General features: G+C 39.5%; 1 protein-coding gene across 1 annotated transcript in view; it reads right to left on the reverse strand.

Moving 5' to 3' along the window:
* The window catches only part of PDE6C (phosphodiesterase 6C), a 55,723-nt gene that overhangs the window by 11,492 nt on the left and 24,783 nt on the right, over positions 1 to 19,448 (reverse strand). Inside the window, exons 6-16 of the mRNA XM_007053002.4 lie at positions 19,337 to 19,401; positions 19,153 to 19,219; positions 18,207 to 18,254; positions 17,803 to 17,952; positions 16,603 to 16,746; positions 16,452 to 16,520; positions 12,086 to 12,232; positions 11,624 to 11,731; positions 11,399 to 11,508; positions 5,050 to 5,137; positions 662 to 762 (exon numbers count right to left, since the gene is read on the reverse strand). Coding sequence (XP_007053064.2) covers positions 662 to 762; positions 5,050 to 5,137; positions 11,399 to 11,508; positions 11,624 to 11,731; positions 12,086 to 12,232; positions 16,452 to 16,520; positions 16,603 to 16,746; positions 17,803 to 17,952; positions 18,207 to 18,254; positions 19,153 to 19,219; positions 19,337 to 19,401 — 1,097 coding nt within the window. The remainder of the gene's footprint in view (positions 1 to 661; positions 763 to 5,049; positions 5,138 to 11,398; positions 11,509 to 11,623; positions 11,732 to 12,085; positions 12,233 to 16,451; positions 16,521 to 16,602; positions 16,747 to 17,802; positions 17,953 to 18,206; positions 18,255 to 19,152; positions 19,220 to 19,336; positions 19,402 to 19,448) is intronic.

Raw genomic sequence — 19,448 nt, forward strand, 5'->3', positions numbered from 1 at the left:
TCCATGTGTCTTTTTTAGAAAAACTTCAGCGCTCGTAGGGCCTGATCCAGCATTCATTTTAGTCAGTGGGAATATTTCCATTGACTTCAGTGGGTGGTGAATTAGGTTGGTTAAGATAGTAAATAGACAAATTATTTGACCATTGGAATTCTTGACACATTTTACACTGGAGATTTTTTTTTAATGTCTGGATTTCTTTGATCATACTTTAATTTCTACATCATAGGCCATCCCTGTTTAAGTTTATGGCAGCATTTTGACAATTTCAGTATGAGTGATTCTAGTACAGAATAGCTACATAAAATATCTCACACACACACACACTACAATTGGACTACACTATCAGCATATTTAGTGCCTTTTAAAATATAGTGTGCACTGTCAATGGAAGGTGTGTTTGGATGGCCTAATAAATATATGCTATATATCAGTGTGAGACATGTAAGAAAATTCATGATTTGTGTTTTGAGATTTAAAGGCCTCAAGTGAATTAAAAAAAATCTTATTCCTTATAATGAGCTTGAAGAATGACGTTTTTCAGAATAACTTCATTTTAAAATATAGCTCTATAATCTGTTTATAACTAGGAAAAACTACAGTCATGAATTGTACAGGATTAAGAATTTTTTCAGTAGGAAGTTATAAATAATTTAATACTTACTTGAAATACAAAGCCAAGTCAGTTGCTATTATTGCAACTTCAAATAAATGTAAAACGGTTTCATACTGGCGCTTATTTAGGTTCTGGAAGATGTTTAAACTCTGCAAGATGGAAAGTTTACAAATTCAGTTCCTCTTACAAAATTACCTTTGGTTTGTACTCTACAGGCTGTACCTTAGTATATTACAATAAGCCTGCTATACAGCCATCTATGGTTCCTTAAATCAAAATAAAATGTTAGGTACAGTTTTGGAAAAACAGGTGTAGCTAAAAAAAAACAGGTAACCTTATGGTGTACTGTGAGGAGAGCTGAAGATGGTTTAATAAGAACACCAAAATTATTTTATATTCCATAGCCTAAACACTTCTGTTACTATTGATGTGATAGTATAGTGACAATAGTAAGACATTTGATTTTGAGTTATCTGAAGCAATATACAAGTACAATGTTTGCAAAGAGTGAGATTTCCACTGGCTTTCTTCTTTTTCTGAAAGGCCCTACAAATGTTGAATCATGTCTTAGAATATCTTGGTCTAGGACAGTTGAAATTGGGAGGTAGTTAGATCCTTGAATTTTTAGTAAAATAACAAAACAAATAATACATATGCCATGTTGTAGCTGTGTTGGTCCCAGAACTGTGGAGAGACAAGGTGGGTGAGGTGTGGTATCTTTTATTGGACCAATTTCTGTTGGTGAGAGAGACAACCTTTTGAGCTTGAAGAGCTGTGTAAGCTCAAAAGCTTGTCTTTCTCACCAACAGAAGTTGGTTGAATAAAAGATATTACCTCACCCACCTTGTCTCTCTAAAATAAATAATACTTCTTCTTCCTTGGACAAACCAAAATAGAAAGTAGCTTTGGAGCTCCTGTGGAATGGTAAATTATGAGAACATCTGAGCAACTACAGTCTTCACTTGCATGATGCAGTGTGCAGCCAACACATGCTCACCATGAAGTTTAATTATCTTTTATTGGCTGGATCCCTGCCCATCCCATATCTTATCCAGACCACATTGTTTTTGGGAGATGCATACCTGTTCTCCATTTTCAAACCTCTTAGAATAAAGATTGAGTGGCATTTATCTTAAAATGAAACAAGAATTTGCTTGGAATGTAAACCAGTGGATTCTAATAAGGTGTGATTATGAAAACATATATAAAGCAGTTCCTATATTCCTTGTGGTGGCTAAACTAGATGGGTGAAATATCTGATCTGCTCTTTTTATAGTAATGGAATCTAGAAGAACTGCCCAAGGGCCACCTTGTTTTATATTAGCTCTTTTTTGGTGTCCTTGGTAGCAGAAACTCCCTTACTGTACAGCTCCTCTTGGGGCATAGTTGCTCCTTCATACATCTTGCAGATTGAGGGGGCAGGGAAGGGATGACCCTAGGCAAGGGCCCCGTCGCCTTTTGAAATTCATAAGGATGGATAGCAGCCTAACCATCCTCGACTTCAGAGGGCAGACAGGATGAGGACAAGTTCCCATTCCTACTGCTGCTAAGTTGAGAGCAGGGTCATAAGTGCCTGATGATTCCAAGACAGTAGCTGGGGAACCCCTAAAAGTTAGTGTTGTAGTATCCTTGAAGCCCGTAGTATGGAACCCAGCGGGGATTCATGGATTTGAGAGCTAGGAATTATGGAGCATTATTCTCCTGCTTTCACTTTAGTAGTGCTGGCAGTAAGGCTGTGGGTGTGTTTGTGATTTCACTCAGTGGTGAAGGGTGTGACTGCTCTCTAACCTTATTGGTTGGAGAGCAGAAGCCCTTAACTAGCACCTCTTTTAAGATGCAGGATGGAGGGAATGACTACCAAGTGCCCTAAAGTCCTTAAGAAAAAGAGACCACCTTTGGAGCAGGAAGGATCAGGCTGCCAGTCACCCCAGAAAACATCTGTTACCTTTGGAGGAGTCATGGGGAAAGGGGATGGTTGGATGGGGCTGGGATAGGAGACCTATGACTGTGTGATGGGCTTTACCCCATGTCAGTGAACTGTACACGGACCAGATCTTATCTTCCCAGATTGCACTAGACCCCAGATCCACTCTGTTCTTGGGGTGTTATGAAGATGTAACTCTGCTACCTGTATACACAATTAAAAACAAACAACATAACCTACAATACATGTAAAACAGCAGGACCAATTCTTCCCCATGTTCATTTGCTTGTATGTTGTAGCCACATTCCCCGCCTTTCATGTGTCTAGATTTTAAGCCTTTCAGGGCAGTGATTCTTTTTTCCATGTAAGTACTACTAATAATATATCACACGTGACTCTAACCTAAGCTGCTGCTCTCCTTCCCCTCCACTGAAGAGAATGAGGATACTGAGCTTTTGATAGCCTCAGACTTTGACATATTTCTTAGACTGTTTAAGCTTGTTGGCCCCTCTCTCTCTTCCCCCTTAAATTGGGGAGAGGAGGAGAGCTGCAGTTCAGATTACAGCCTCTTGTGATATCAATATTCAGGAGCTCCAAAGATCTTGACAAGTTTCTCCAGCAACAAGAGGAAGTTAGGGTCTGATATTTCTAGAATGAAAAACAAGTAGAAAAACATTTTCAAAAATGTTTGAGGCCATCTTTATTCATAAAGCTCCCAGCTAGTTTCCCATCACCACAGTGTTGAAGCATGTCCCAGGTATTTATGGATTTATCCAGCCAACCTCCCTGTGCAGTAGGGAAATAGTACACTTTCACAAGTGGGAAATTGAGGCATAGTGAGAGCGGTTGACTTGTCGAAGGGCACACAGGAAGTCTGTAGGAACGGCTACAATGCACACTCCTTTTGTGGAGTACATACACTACATTCCCCCCCAACATGGGTACAAATAGCAGTGTAGACGGTGAGGCACTGCTTAGGTGAGTCAAGACATGCCTGAACCCTGCAAGTATGTACCCTATGCGTCTCTCTACTCCCCCAAGCAGTGCCTTCCCCATTACACTGCTATTTTTAGCAGTGTAGTATCCCATTGCCTCCCCACTGTTAGAGACATTCCCTGCCAGTGTCTTTCATTGCCATATGTAGCTACAAACTGCAGTGTGGAGGCAGCCTGCTTTTCACTGCAGTGTGTAGCTACACATATCCTACTTGCTCCCGCAAAAGGTGTGCAGTGTAGAAGTAGCCTCACCCTCTCCTTTATTTCTTTAAACAAACTAACAATGACCTTTGTGGCTGATGCTTTTCTTCCCCCCCCACCCACTTCTCTTGAACAGCACAGTGGGGAGAGCAGGGGTGGGAAGGATTCCAGCCCTTCAGTGCAGCACCATTCAGGGTGAGAGGGACTAGCAGCATCTGTAACATCTTCTGAAGCAGCACCATAAAGTGCAGTCTGGGGAGGAAGGTACATGTGGGGTTATTTGGTCTCCACATCCTAAATGAGCTCCTCTCTCCACTGCACATGCTCAGAAGCTGCCTTTTGGTTATCCCCAAAGGCTATGTCTACACAGCGATAAATACCTGCAGCTGGCCCGTGTCAGCTGACTCAGGCTACGGGGCTATAAAACTGCAGTGTAGATATTGGGGCTTGGAATGTTGACACTGCAATTTTATAGCCCTGTATCCTGATCCCCATGACCCTGGTCAGCTGACACAGGACAGTCACAGGTGTTTTATTGCAGTGTAGACATACCCAAAAAGTCTGAGCAGTCTCAGTGTAGAGTTTCACGATCAGTGTCTTGGGAGCAACACCAGGGTCCCAAGAAGGGAAAACTGAAGGAGCAAGGAGAATTAGTGGTGGGAGTTACAGCAAAGGAGCTGTCGAAGGAGGGGAAAGAGTGCCAGCTGTTCAATTGATTTTATTTGGGAAATCAGAAACAACTGTGAGTGAAAGTGAGGGTATGGGGGAGCCTGGAATCTTATTTCTAATCACAGCCCAATCACTTACTTTGGGCACCAGATACCATTCCTAGGAACTGAATCCAGATCTCCGGAATCTCAGTCTAGTGCCTTAATCCCTAAAGCATTATTTTATTTTGTGTTGCAGATCATTAACTGTGTTGCAGAAGTAGAAAAAAGTTCTAATAGTGTGAGTTAAGCGTAAAGGGTAAATCCTACAGTCCTTATTCAGACTGTATTTAGACAACAGTTCTGTCACTGTCAATGGAGTTGCATGACTATAATTGAGACCAGAATTTAGCCCATGTGTAAGAGTTTATTTTGAACATCATAGCTATTGTAAGTTTTGGTTAAAGCCTTAACATTATTTGAATATGGCTAATTTTAAGAAAGTATTTTCTTGGAAATCTAATTCAAACAAAATAGCCAGCCAGCAACCTAAGAGTAATGAATTCATCAGAGAGATACAAAGTTAAACCCAGGCCTCTTGGAACGGTCAGAATCTATAAAAGAGCTTTGGTATTTATCAGTTTTAGTAGAAAGTGCTTATATACTAACCTCGTCTTGTAGCAGAGTTTTACTGTACTCTAGATGATGTCTTTCTAAAATGGAAGATCCATGAAGTTTTGCTAATGGAGCAGCTGACCTGTTGAAAAACAAATAATTGTTTACAGTGTTTCAGAATACATATTTTTATGACTGTTTTAAGTTTGTAGTATTAACGTTCTATCGAGCTGCATATTCCACAGAGGGAGTTCGAAATGGTTTAACATTGCTTGACTAACCTAGTTCTGTGGCATGACACAGAACAATACCTGGTTAAAAATGACACAATACGTATATGCCTTCAGCACTGTCACTGAGAAAAGATCAAGGGAGAGAGTTTCAAAAACACAAGGAACAGTTAAGTGCATAACTCCCATTTGTGCCTTTGAAAATTTACCCCATTTTGTCCTGTGTGTTAGTAGTTCTTGTTTCTTTAATCAATGCACCTTCCCTGTGTAGAAATGTACCTATTATCCAGCTGTTTGTATTTATAACTTTGGTAGGCTCTTGACCTTTCTTCTGGTTGGTATCATTCAAAGTGGACTGTGCCACTGCATTTCTAATTTATTATGGTTTGCTTAAATCGAATGGAACTACCATGTCGACTATGCAATGCTATTTCATTCCTTTCATGTCCTTGGGCCCTATCCTGCAGAAAGTACTTATAGCTTTATGACAGCGCAGTCTGTGGAAGTTCATACATCGTCAGCCTGCCACAGAAACCCTTCTTCTTACCTCATGCTGAGTGTTAAGCAGAAGTAATTCCAGTCTACACTAGAGTTCTGGGCAATGAGGGAGAGGGTCATGTTCATGCTTTATTGTAGTTGTTTTGAACATGGGCCATGCTTAGCTTTTCTTTTTCTTTTCCTTGGCTAACAGGTCAATTTCTGGGGTGAACCAAGGAGGAATGTGCATGCCATTCATTAATCTGTACATGTGGTAAAGCTATCATAGATTGCTCACCCTGGCTGACCTCATGAATGGACCTTTCAGTCAGGGAGGACCCTGGTAGGAAGATCTGGCCTCAGCCCTTTTAAAGTTCTTTGGCCGAGTGACGCTCAGTAAGAATCATAGAATATCAGGATTGGAAGGGACCTCAGGAGGTCATCTAGTCCAACCCCCTGCTCAAAGCAGGACCAATCCCCAATTTTTGCCCCAAATCCCTAAATGGCCCCCTCAAGGATTGAACTCACAACCCTGGGTTTAGCAGGCCAATGCTCAAACCACTGAGCTACCCCTCCCCCCAATTAAAAAACCTTTCCCTCGGGTTCTTGAGTCCCACAACCCAAACGTCTCTCGAGTCCAGCAATCCAAAAAAATCACCCAAAGTCCAAAAAAAAGTCCAGCCCCAGAGTTCAAAAGTTCATCTGCAGAGTGTTACTCCCCAGCCTGTGTGGGGGTGGGAAAAGAGGTAAGGGGCAATCAGTCTGTCTCTCTCCTGTGTCAGCTGGAGAATCCCTGACAATAATCAGAAAATCCCTTAATGCCACTGCCACAAAGTACAACTTGAAAATTCCTTCATGGGAGAGGATGAGGGGTGTTACCTAATAAGTCATTCTGCATAACTGGCAGGATAGTCTCCTAAAGATCATGATTATTATGTTCCCTAGCTACTGGGGACTGAGAGCCTATGGAGTTCTTGTTGGCTAGCAAATGCACAGAAGCAAGTAATTACAATGTACAGCATATATCATGAGAAAGAATGTATGAAAGTTTAATTGACCTACAGATGAAAAGTGGGGCCTTAGTTATGCACAATGATGTAAAATGCAGAAAAAAATAAAATTTAAGTGTGTATACATATTGGATCACTGCGAACATTTACTAGTGAAAAGGAAACCCCTCTACCTCCCCGCCCCACCCATCATTTACAATATTTTATACACAGAGCTATGGCCGCCAGATCCTTACTGGTGTAAATTGGCATAGCTCCACTGCAATCAGCAGAACTACGCTTATTTACACCAACTGTGGCTCTGACTCTCTCTCTTATTTTTTTTAGATCACTGTAGCGAGCATAAGTCTGTTCTGTCTGATCACATTCCTAAAGGGACACACAGTATTTTAGCTTATCTTCAAAAGTAATATTTTGCAAACTGAGCTTTAGAATAATCTCTTGAAATAAGTCTGAAATCTGTTTCCTTACCAAATTGTTTTTCTGTATCGCACTAGTTTGTTGTACAGTTGCTTATGAGTAGTGGGCTGGCAGCAATATCTTAAGGGGACTTGACACAAAATATTACAAAGACTTGGCAAACTTTGTACAAGAAAATAAGTAGGTCAGGCTTTGTTATTGCATTCCAGCCATGATAATGTCTTTATGAATTTGCTCCCCACACACCTACATTGCCATTAAATCTTGCCACTTCTTTCTCTAACATTTTGAAAATCCTATTTTGTCTCTTCATCCTGACAATTACAACACCATAGACCAGTGTTTTAATCTCCCATCTTAACTACTACATCTTCCCCCAATTTGGCCTCCCTACAGCCAAAATTACTACTTTGTCAATTGATCATATGTCACAGCCCTCTCTGCATTGCTCCACTGCATTTGCCTTACACAGAGTATCCAGCTAAAACTTCTAGGATAAGACCTTGCAGCACAGTGGAGGGGGAAGCTAAGGTGGCCTTAAGCCAGCTTTGCACCCTCCCAAACCTGGGCTTCTCTGCGTAGCTTAGAGTATGTTTACACTGCCATTGAAGGTGTGATTTGCAGCTCATGTAGGCATACTGTGCTATCTTTAATCCAGCTAGCTAGTGTGGGTAAATACAGCAGTAAAGATATGGCAGTGTGGACCCTGGTGTAGGCTAGGAATGTTAGTAGTTTGGGGTAGCTTTTATAGCTCGTGCTAAAGCCTGCACGAAAACCTGTGCAGCCACATCCTCACTGCTATTTAGCCACTCTAGCTAGATTAAAGGTGGCTTGGGTATGTGTACAAGAGCTGTAGTCACAGCTCTTGGCAGTAGGGGTCTTTTAGGATATGTCCACACTGCAGCTGGGAACATGCCTTCCAGTCAAGGTAGAAAGACAAGCGCTAGCTCGGCTCAAGCAAGCACACTAAAAATAGTGGTATGGACATTGTGGCATAAGTGGTGGCTTGAGCAAGCCACCCAAGTCCATGCCCACATGACCCCCTGGATCTGTGCTCAAGCCACTGTCCATGCCAGAATGTCCACAATGACCGAGAAGGGGAAAAGCATCTTCACCCACTGCCTAGCCAACCTAGTAAGGAGCCCTTTAAACTAGGTTCAAAGGGGGCAGGTGACAAAAGCCCACAGGTATAAAAAAAAAAGACCTTAACAGAAGGCTAAATGTTCAGTCGGGAAGGGGGCAGAGACAGAAAATTACAACAGGGTCCATAGGAGCAACCAGAGTGATAACGGGGTGGGGGGAATCTGCTTGACGTTTTAGATGTCTGTTCACAAATGCAAGGGGAATAAACAGGAAGAACTGGTAGTATTAGTACATATGCTAAAATATGAATGAATGGGATAAATCTCATGACTGAACTATTGATATAGAGGAGTGCAGCTTGTTCAGGAAGGACAGGCAGAGAAAAAAGGGAGGAGGTGTTGCATTGTACATCAAGAATATATACACTTATTCTGAGGTCCAAAAGGAGGTGAGAGGCAGACCAGTTGGAAGTCTCTGGGTGAATATAAAAGGAGTGGAAAGTCATGGTAGAGGGACTATTATAGCCCAAATAAGCAAGAAAAGGTAGATGAGGCATTTGTAGAATAAATAATAAATATCCAAGACCTGGTAGTAGTGGGGGACTCCCCAGAGATCTGTTGGAAAAGTAATACGGCAAAACACAAATTGCCTAATAAGTTCTTGAAATGTGTTGGGGTCAACTTTTTGTTTCAGAAGGTGGAGGAAGAAACCAGGGGGCAGTCATTTTAAACTTGATTCTGACCAACGGGAAGGAATTGGTAGTGAATCTGAAGGTGGAAGGCAACTCAGTTCAAAGTGATCATGAAATGATAGATTTCCTGGTTCTAAGGACAGGAAGGAGTCAGAGTAGCGAATAAAGGCAACGAATTTCAGAAATGCAGACTTAAGCTCAAAGCAAAGGTAGGTAAGATCCCATGGGAAGAAAATCCAAGGGAAAAAGGAGTTCAGGAGAGCTGGCAGTTTCTCCAAGAGGCAATATTAAAGGTGCAACACCAAAAACAATCCTGATACGAAGGAGAGATAGGAAGAATAATAAGAGTCAACTATGGCTCCAGCAGAAGCTCGTTAGCTGAAAATCAGAAAGAAGGCCTAGAAAAAATGGAAATACAGACCAATTGTTCAGGACGATTACAAAAGAATAGCACAAGCAATTAGGAACAAAAATTGAAAGGCTAACGCACAAAATGAGTTGCACCTAGCAAGGGACATAAAGGCAATTAGAGGAGGTTTTATAAATATATTAGAAGCAAGAGAAAGAGGAAGGAAAGTGTAGATCCTCTAGTTAGTGGGGAAGGAGAGCCAATAAAGGACAACATCAAGAAGGCTGATATGTTTAGTGCCTATTTTGCTTCAGTCTTCATTAAAAAGGTAAATTGTGGCCACATACATAACATAATTAATGTTAACAACAAGGGGGAAGGAATGCAAGCCAGAATAGGGAAAGAACCGGTTAAAGAATACTTAGATAACTTAAATGTATTCAAGTTGGCAGGGTCTGATGAAATTCATCCTAAGGTACGTAAAGAGGAACTAGCTGAAGCAATTTTGTAATAATTAGTGATTATTTTTGAGAACTCATTGAAGATGGCTCAGGTCCCAAAAGACTTGAGAAAAGTACTATGTTTTGCCCAGCTTTAAAAAGAGGAATATAGAGGACTCAGAAAACTATAGAAAAATCAAGCTAACTTTGATACCTGGAACAAATTATTAAACAATTATTTTGTAAGCACCTAGAAGTTGATGGTTATAAGTAATAGCCACCATGGTTTTGTTAAAAAGAAATCATGCCAAACCAACCTATTTTCCCTCTTTGACAGAGTTCCCGGCCATGGAGATGGGGAGAAGTAGTAGATGTGATATATCTTCATTTTAGTAAGGCTTTTGACATAGTCCCACAAGACATTCTCATAAGTACACTAGGAAAATGTGGTTTAAATAAAATTACTATAAAGTGGGTGCAAAACTGGTTGAAAATCTGTACTCAAAGAAAAGGAGGACTTCTGGCACCTTAGAGACTAACCAATTTATTTGAGCATAAGCTTTCGTGAGCTACAGCTCACTTCATCGGATGCATTCCACTGTTCCATTGAATTCATCTGATGAAGTGAGCAGTAGCTCACAAAAGCTTATGCTCAAATAAATTGGTTAGTCTCTAAGGTGCCACAAGTACTCCTTTTCTTTTTGCGAATACAGACTAACACGGATGCTACTCTGAAACCTGTACTCAAAGACTAGTTCATGGTCAAACTGTGACCCACAGAGGTCAGTCCTGGGTCTGATACTGGTCAATATTTTCATTAATGACTTGGATAATGGAGTGGAGAACGCGTTTATAAAATTTGCAAATGATACCAAGCTGGGAGGAGTTGCAAGTACTTTGGAGGTCAGGATTAGAATTCAAAACTATCTTGACAAATTAGAGAACTGCTCTGAAATTAGACCAAGCAGATGAAATTCAATAAAAAAACTGTACAAAGTACTTCACTTAGGAAGGAAAAATGCACAACTATAAAATGTGGAATAAATGACTAGGTGGTAGTACTGCTGAAAAGGATCTGGGGGTTATAGTGGATCACAAATTGAATGAATAAACAACGTGATACAGTTGCAAAAAAAAAAAAAAGCTAATATTCTGGGGGTCTATTAACAGGAGTGTTATGTATAAGACACAGGAGCTAATCGTCCTGCTCTACTTGGTCCTGGTGAGGCCTCAGTACTATATCCGGTTCTCAGCTCCACACTTTAAGAAAGATGTGGACAAATTGGAGAGAGCCCAGAGGAGAGCAACAAAAAGGATAAACTGTTTAGAAACTGACCTATGAGGAAAGGTTAAAACTGGGCATGTTTAGTCTTGAAAAAAGAAGTCAGAATCCAAGCATAAAGGTGGGTCACCCTCTCTTTAAGACAAATTACGAAAAACATTAGCTAAGAGGACTCCTTCCTCAGGCTCTCCCAATGTCTTGGTGTTTTCATATAGGTTATAAATACTCTGTGTCAGACCCTCTTGATAGATGTGCTTTGTATAGCGCTGAACACACAGTGCATACTTTCCAAATAATTATGGAAAATAGTATAGTTTGTATCTTTGCATGTGCTGATATGTTCACATCTTTCTTTTAGTTACTGGTACAAATGTTATATGTACAGGTGTTTGTACATATAAATCAGTGTAGCTGAACTTACTTCATTTGATACAAATTATTGGTCCCTCTGTGATCAATGTCATGGCAGAAAGCAGCCGCAACCATGGCGAAGGCTTCGAGATCGGTATAGTATTTCTTTAGTCTACCTGTCTATAAAGCAGGAGAGACTTTTTTGAGTATATACCTGCTTGAAGTTTACAATTTCTGTTGAACTTAAAAGAACTACAAATTGAACGTAAGGTAAGTTTTCAGTGACAAAACATACCATTAGTAAGGTGAACATTGTCTGTCCCACGTTGAATCCATGCCGCCAGTTATGGTAAGTTATATTTCGATAACCCTTTCTGACTGTGTACATCCATCTTGTAAGTACCTGTTTCAAATAAAAGGCATATCCTACTCAATAGTGTTAAAATATAACCAAGTCCTGGAATGTGTGTAAAATTAAGATGGAATTTCATATCTTTACAGGAAAATATGCAGCTTTTGGAAAGCTGAAACATTGTTTCTAATTAAAATAAACATACTTTATATACTTATTATGAATCTGTGAAAAAATCTACTCGGAACAGTGGAAAGGTAAAAGATATAGAATGTTTTATATGTAAAAAGCTAAGAACAAATGTATGCTACCGTTGCTTCTAATATTTTACTGTGGGACAGTTCTAGTTAAAAGAACTTGGTACTAAGGGGAAAAATGTACCTAATATGACAAAATAAATCTGACCTCTGCTGGGACTTTGAATTTTTCAACCACATTTATCTCAAAGAATAATCGTATTCCGCACTTAATCAAGCCATGCTCTGTAACGGGAAAGTCACTGAAGCGGAATTCATAAAGTTCCACTTCCTTTGGATCAGGTAATTCCTCTCTCTGTTAGGGAAAAAAAAAAAAAGACCACAACAGTTTTGCTTTGTTAGAAGGAAACTAGAGTAAATTCAGTTTTTTCCTTGCTTTTTTTACTCTATCCCTATATAAAGAGTTCATGGTCAGGCCTATCATGTGTACATAGCTCTCAGGTTTCAATGCACGCTACTGTATATTAAACTATAATATGTACTTTAGATCACTGCTGTTTTTCTGCTCAGAGGGGTTGGGTACCGTTTATTGCTTCCTGCAGACTGGTAGTTCTTCCCCACCTGTATTCCAACAAAATCCACATTACAATTATAGTTTCTTTAGCCCTATATTGGGTAAAACCAATGGTTACTTTATTTTAGAATGCATTTCTTAATTATGCATATAATTATTGTACTTCAGATTATTATTATTATTATTATTATTGTATTACATACCTCACCTGTGGGACTTCAGTGAATCTTTGGGACAGATGATCAACTATTACCCTAGAAATGATGGGTGCTACTGAGGGTGGGGAGGGATCATAGTTCAGGGCTACCTGGACCTCTGACCCCCTTCCCTGGTGTCTTCTGAGTGCACCCGCCTCTAGGTCTTAGGCCTCTCACTTTCCCTCTATGGCAGAATCCCATGATTCTCCCACCAAGAAAGATTACTCAGCAAGTCTGACTGGACTCAATACCTGCAGTTCTTCCCTTCAGGACCAGCAGTGAATAAAGTGACCCAAAACAACTTTCTTAAAACTATGTATTGCTGAATCTTATCAGTAGGAATACAGTATAGCCAGAGAAAAGTATTTTTAGGGCAATAAAAGGCCTACGTGCATGTTTATCTTGACTAAAGACCTGCCTTCCTTTAGCAGAGACCCTAGTTGGGCTAAGCTACCTTGAGACACTCCCAACCTCTGGAAGGCAGTTTCTTCCCCTTAAGCATCTCACAAAACCAATCCCTCTCCCCTTCAGAGAATGTCCCTATAAATCCCTCTCAGCCTTTGATCTCCCCACCTTCACAGAGTGGGTGACTTAGTCCTGGAAAAGCTGGTCTGGCAAGCTCACCAGGGAGGCGGAAGTAGCATATCAGTTAATAATCCTAGGTGTTTTCTGAGGAACTCTTATCTGGGCCACTGCCTGTCTTCCTGGGTAGTTTTTTTACCGTCTGGCTAAAGTACAGTAAATATCTTAACAATGCTCAGACAAACATAGAACTGATGTATTTGGTAGATTACAGGAAACTCCAAATCCATCACAGTCATTTGCCCCTCCCTACCTGCTTGTGGATGGTTCTGTGCCAGTTGTGTCCCTAGTGTAGTTTAGAGCAAACTCTGCTCTAAACTACACTGGCTTCCAGTCACCCCAAGGGACAGTTCTGGCAGCAGAGGACTGCCTGAGTGGATGCTCTTTCCCCTCATGAATACCCTTTATTTTAGAGGCAAGTGTAGCTACTGTCAGAAATGACCACTACCCTATCTGCTTGGTTTAAGATTGCTTTGCACTGAGGGACCACCAACAAAGCAGATTTAATGTGTATGAAGATCTCTAGCCTTTAGAGTTATTAGCACAAAAGATCTCTATTTTTACTTATGACTTGCTTTATTTATATTAGTTGCTCATACACATACAAATAATATACCAAGCGTATTTATTCATGATGCTCAAATGTCAGGAAATGCAAAAATTAAGACTCTTGTAGTAACTTTAATTTGTCCACATTGTACATAAGCTATTAAATATATATTTATACTATAACTGGTGGTGGTAATAATTATAAGTACCTAGATCATAAGTCTTGTTTTTCAGTAGTACATCTCAAAGCCCTTTACAAAGGAAGTCAGTGAAATGTCAGATTCCATTTTACAGATGGGGAAACTGGTAATGAATATATTACAAGTGTAATGTGGGCAACATTAGGATGAGAACTCTAATTTGGATTGCTCTTTAAAAGAGAATCTTCATTGTGTATTGATGCTATAACTTTATATTTAATGTTCTTGTTTAAAAAAACACAAAAAAAGAAACTGCACATGCAAGTTAGAGTACCCACTTAATTGAAATGAATGGGATGTGGAACAGTGATGTCACACCTCTGCAATTGTTGCTGTTTGGTTGGAGATATTTGCTGTAAATATTGATTAATGTACATGCAAAAATATTTATGCCTTTTCTCCCAAATGTGGAATTTCCCTTTATATTTACTCAGTTCTGAGTTCAAGAAGAGAGAATGGTCAGTTCTGGAGCAGTGACAGTTTTAAGGCCCAATGCTTTGTGAGCCAGCAGATCTAGAAAACACCTGCTTGCTTTATCCCATTAGTGATCTGACATTCCAGGCTTCCTATAGGATTAAACATTTCTATGTAGCCAGGGCACTGCATGAGATATCAAACCTTCAGTTCTTGATACCCTGATGTATAAAAACGCTATTTAATTTCATTTCTAGAGGTTTTAAAAATCCATTCCAGTGTTTTATTTCACTTGGATGCCCCCAGAGGGTAATTAAGGCACCTTGATTTGCAAATGGAGAGATCTAAAAATGCATTATTGCTATTAATTTTTGTAAGTCTTAAATTTAAAATGAATTTACTTTAAAATGTGAAGGTATAATTTTCTGTTCATACTTTTCATTTCACTAGTGGATGTGCTTATATAATCAAATGTAATTTAATACAATCTTTCAACTGTAAAAACTGTGTACAGTCCTAAACCTGATATCTGCAATGTTTTTAGAGGAAGGAGGAAGTAGGGGAAAGGCAGAGTTCATTTTACTGATAATTGTCTGTAACTTTAACCATAAATTCCTGCTACATGGCAAAGTAAATAAAAGCCAGTTAACTAAAGTTTTTCAAATCCTAACAAATTATAGAAACACATCAGGTGTGTGCTACTGCTGTTATTAACCCCCTTCATGCCCTATACATTCACTTCTTATTCTGGTGTCCTGCCAATTTCCTCTTCCTTCGATGTATGTTGTACTAATATACACACAACTATACCTTTAAATTGAGTTTTTGCCATTCTTATATACAGTAGGTTCCCATATAAAACTCAGTAATATTCATTCATGCAGACTGAATGACGAATGAGCAGAGTCAATCCAATTAATCATAAAATAAAATGAAAAAAAAATTAAAATTATTAAGAAAAACAAATAGCAATGCATTTTAGGGAGGCAGCTATAACTCCTTCAGCCTGCAATAGTAACTAGGATAGTCCCTTTTTTCTCTTTGGGAAATAAGAGCCTGCAAGCACTTAAGAATGTAAGTAATTTTCAATGGAAATACTCATGTGAGTGACAGTAAGCATGTGCCTAAATGTTTGGAAGATCAGGCCCTAAGTCAGCATGCTGTGTATGTTAGCAACATATCTGTCCAGATATCAAAAACACATTTGGTGTTTATTTTCTTGATCTCTATTATGCCATTACTGGTTAACATAATGGTGTGAATTTTAATTATGGCTTTGTACAGTGCCTAATGCAATGGAATCCTGGTTAAAGACTGCGGTGGCTAGGTGCTCATGCTATACAAATAATAAAGAATTTCTGATACGATGCTGATTCTGATAGAGATGCAACACAGATGACATTAGCCCAAAGTCTCTTTTGTTTTAAACCACCTAACTCATCCTTGTTCTTTTCCCTCTCTTACCTATCTGACTTTAGCATCTTTCAAAAGGTATTATGCAAAGAGGTAGCAAGTTGTCTATTTACTGAAAATTAATTGATTGCTTTGTGAACATTCAGGTCAATCCTAGGTCCTAATTTTGCATTTTGCCCCTTTTTACCTACTTCTGGCAACCAAACAATACAAGCAATGTATTCAGTTTTCAACCCCTGTATGGTGATGCTGACCATGCAGCCTAGAATAGAATTTGGTCTATTTTCTTTGAATCAGAATACTATCGTAATGATCCTTGGATAGTTCAGCTCCTCTTGAACAGTACAAAGTCTTTACTTCCTGCATTACCTCTGACTGACTGTCATATGACAATCCAGGGAGGATGCTGTTTTAGTGGGTTGGTACTATGGGAAGTGTATAGGTTGAATATCTGTGTATGAGAGAACGTAACATATTGCCAGAAATATTTTTACGAGGCACCTGCACAAGATCCCTGGAGCTGATGACTAATATAAATATGTTGTATGAAGAAGGTTAAATAACACATTATTAACACAAAGGAGTCCCATCACAGACTGAAGTTAATAGGCTACTGAAATTTAAGAATCAGATTTCATAACTTACCAAAATCTTGAGGAGGGCTTTCTCATCACAGTCTTCAATACTGGTTACATTTAATTTCTCTTTGTATTTCTAAAATGAAAATAAATGAAAACTTAAGTTTCTGTTCCACAAGATTCCTATTTGAATTCTGGGGTACTAGAAAGACACTCACCAATATGGACTGAATTTCTTCAGGGGTGGCCTTTGTCTGGTACATGAGCATTTCCTGAGCAATGTCTTTCCTGTTTTCAAGCTTATTCATTTTGTCATAGGTGTCAGTATTTAAAACAGACCATCCAAGGAATTGTGTAAGACTCTGGAACAAAACAGGGGAAAATGGAGATGATGTAGTGACAATTCATTTGGCTTAATATTAAAGGAAAACTGACAATTTGAACTCCTTAAAATGTCCAGCAGGGTACTTACGTGCCTCCTACCAATACAGCTTCTGAGCCCTAGGCACTGGCTTCCTTCCTTGCCCCGAGAAAGCTCAACCCCTGCTCTACCCCAGGCCCCACCCCCGCTCCACCCCCTCCCCAAGCTTTCACCCCTGCCTCTTCCCACCCAGTTCTGCTCCCTCTCTCTAGTGTGCCCGGTCCCCGCTCTTCCGCCTCCCCCACAATGTCTCTTGCAAGGCCGGAACAGCTGATCGCGGCTGGTGTGAGGTGCTGGAAGGGAGGGGGAGGAGTTGATTGGTGGAGGCGCTGGAGGGGAGCTGGCTGCTGGTGGGTGCTAAGCACCCGCTAATTTTATTTTGTGAGTGCTCCAGCCCTGGAGCACCCACAGAGTCGGCGCCCATGCTCTGAGCCCTTCACAAACTTTAATACATGCAGCTTCACAACAACCATGTAATATAGGAAAGCATTATTCCCATTTTGCAGACGGGGGTCTGAGGTGCCCAGAGGTTAAGTGACTTGCCCAGTATATGGGTGCACACTTGCACCTGTGCAGAACCACACTGATGTCAATGGGACTTTACACAGCCTTGCTCTCAAGGAGCTCCTTGCAGGATCAGAGTCTTAAGGGTGACATCCAGTGAATCAGATGGTCTGTCATCTCTGCCCTGAAGACTACAAATACTAATTAATGTTAGTTAAAGGATTTTGACCATCCTTAACTAATCTAATATGGGTTTTTTTGTTTATTTGTTAGAATGATTTTTTATGGTATCTGCTGTCTGTTCACTACTGGAAAAAAGTTCACAATCCATCATAACTACAATCGTGTAAAGAGTTTTAAAGGAAATACTTTTACTATTAAGAATAATTGCTACCTAAAATAATCCTTTTAGTAATTTTTAACTGAGTCTTAACTAAAATATCTCTTAACATTAAATGATCATCCACAAAATCTTTCGTCTCATTAAACTTACTTCAGTGATCTGTTCATCAAATTCATCAAAGGGTTTTCCATCTTTTCTGTTGTAAAATGTAGCTACTCCTACGATTTCTTCTTTTTTGTTGACAATAGGCAAAGACAGGACATTTTTGATTACCCAGCCTGTCTCATCCACAGGCCCTTTCTGCAAGCAAGCCAAAAGAAGAAGACCTATTGCATATTTCTTTAAAAATAGTCATACAATATTTTGGTATTATAATTATAAATGTCACAGTTGGTACCCAAAGATCACAAATAAGTACAATAACAAAATTATCAGCCACCTCCGCAACTGTGGAATGTATGAATATTTGTGCAATCAACTTTATGACTAATGGGTAGATGGCATTAGGGTATTTTCCTATAATAATTACAATAAAAGAAATACTGTGTTATTACCTGAAATAAAAAATACTCATCTGCTCGTGCATTCATCATGTTACAAATCTGTGATATAAGGAAACAAAAAAAATCCCCATTGTTTAGGTGCAGTATATACACTCACATCCATAGTCTGGCATTTTAAAAAGGCATATTCATTTTCTAAGAGAAAATTAACTATTATTAAAGTAGAATTAGCTATTCTGGTATATGCCACTGGGAGTTCTGAAAACACTCTGCCTTGTGTATGGTACTCATAATATATTTTATTAAGCATGATAGTTACTTAACAATATGCAGGAAGAAGGCAAAATTTTAGGGCAGGACGTAAAGAAGAATATTATATCCAATTTGAAACTGCATGGGGAGTTTTAGGAAGAAGTAAATAGTTGAGTTGAAACTCAGCTCACTAGGGCTACTGCCTACTGTTAGAAAAAGTGCCACAGAATCAGCAATGACAACAGTACACATGGAGACCTTTAATTTTGTATTTCCACTGAAAGACAATATCTTACACCATGCTGAAGTCTTGGTTCAGATTTGGGGCCAATCCATCTTTCTGCTTATAACCCTGTACCAGGACTAAAACTAAACAGAAAATTCTACAAGTTTCTGTTTGCTGAGTTGCTGACAGATCATTCTTTTGTGAGAATGGATTTGTATGCCTGCAATGTGAGTCAGAGACCTAAGCCCTCCTACCCATGAGATGTCCTAAGATCTGTCAGGAAATCCACTGATTCACAGGTCATCTGCATAGAGGGTTTGTCCCTCCAGGCTACTGATTGGCCCCTGTTCTCCATGGCAGCTATAATCCTGGAGACAGTGTGATATAATAAATGCCTATATGAGAATATTTCCAGTCCTTTAGCCAATATAAGGAAGTTTTGGTGATGGCCTCTGAAGTCTCTGCTTGATCAAAGAACTCTATAAAATGTGTAACTTTCTTTTTTTGCAATTAACTTACAAATCCATTTTCAGCAACATACGTTGGCAACCCGCTGACAAGACTCCAGTGATCTGCAGGAGGTGACCTGTAGAGACACAATGAGATTAAATAAGTCAATGTCACAGATATAAACATGTTGCAGTTCTACCTGAGCAACACCGCTAACTGCTACATAGTTAACAAGTTGATAATGAATACTTACGGAATGACTTTGATTTCTTCTTTTCCAAGTAAAATATAATCAATAATCTTATAAAAGATGACTTCCTAAAGAAAAGATGAGAAAAACATGTATTAATTATCCTGTGCAACTA

This window comes from Chelonia mydas, chromosome 7, assembly GCF_015237465.2.
Source record: "Chelonia mydas isolate rCheMyd1 chromosome 7, rCheMyd1.pri.v2, whole genome shotgun sequence".
NCBI lineage: Eukaryota > Metazoa > Chordata > Testudines > Cheloniidae > Chelonia > Chelonia mydas.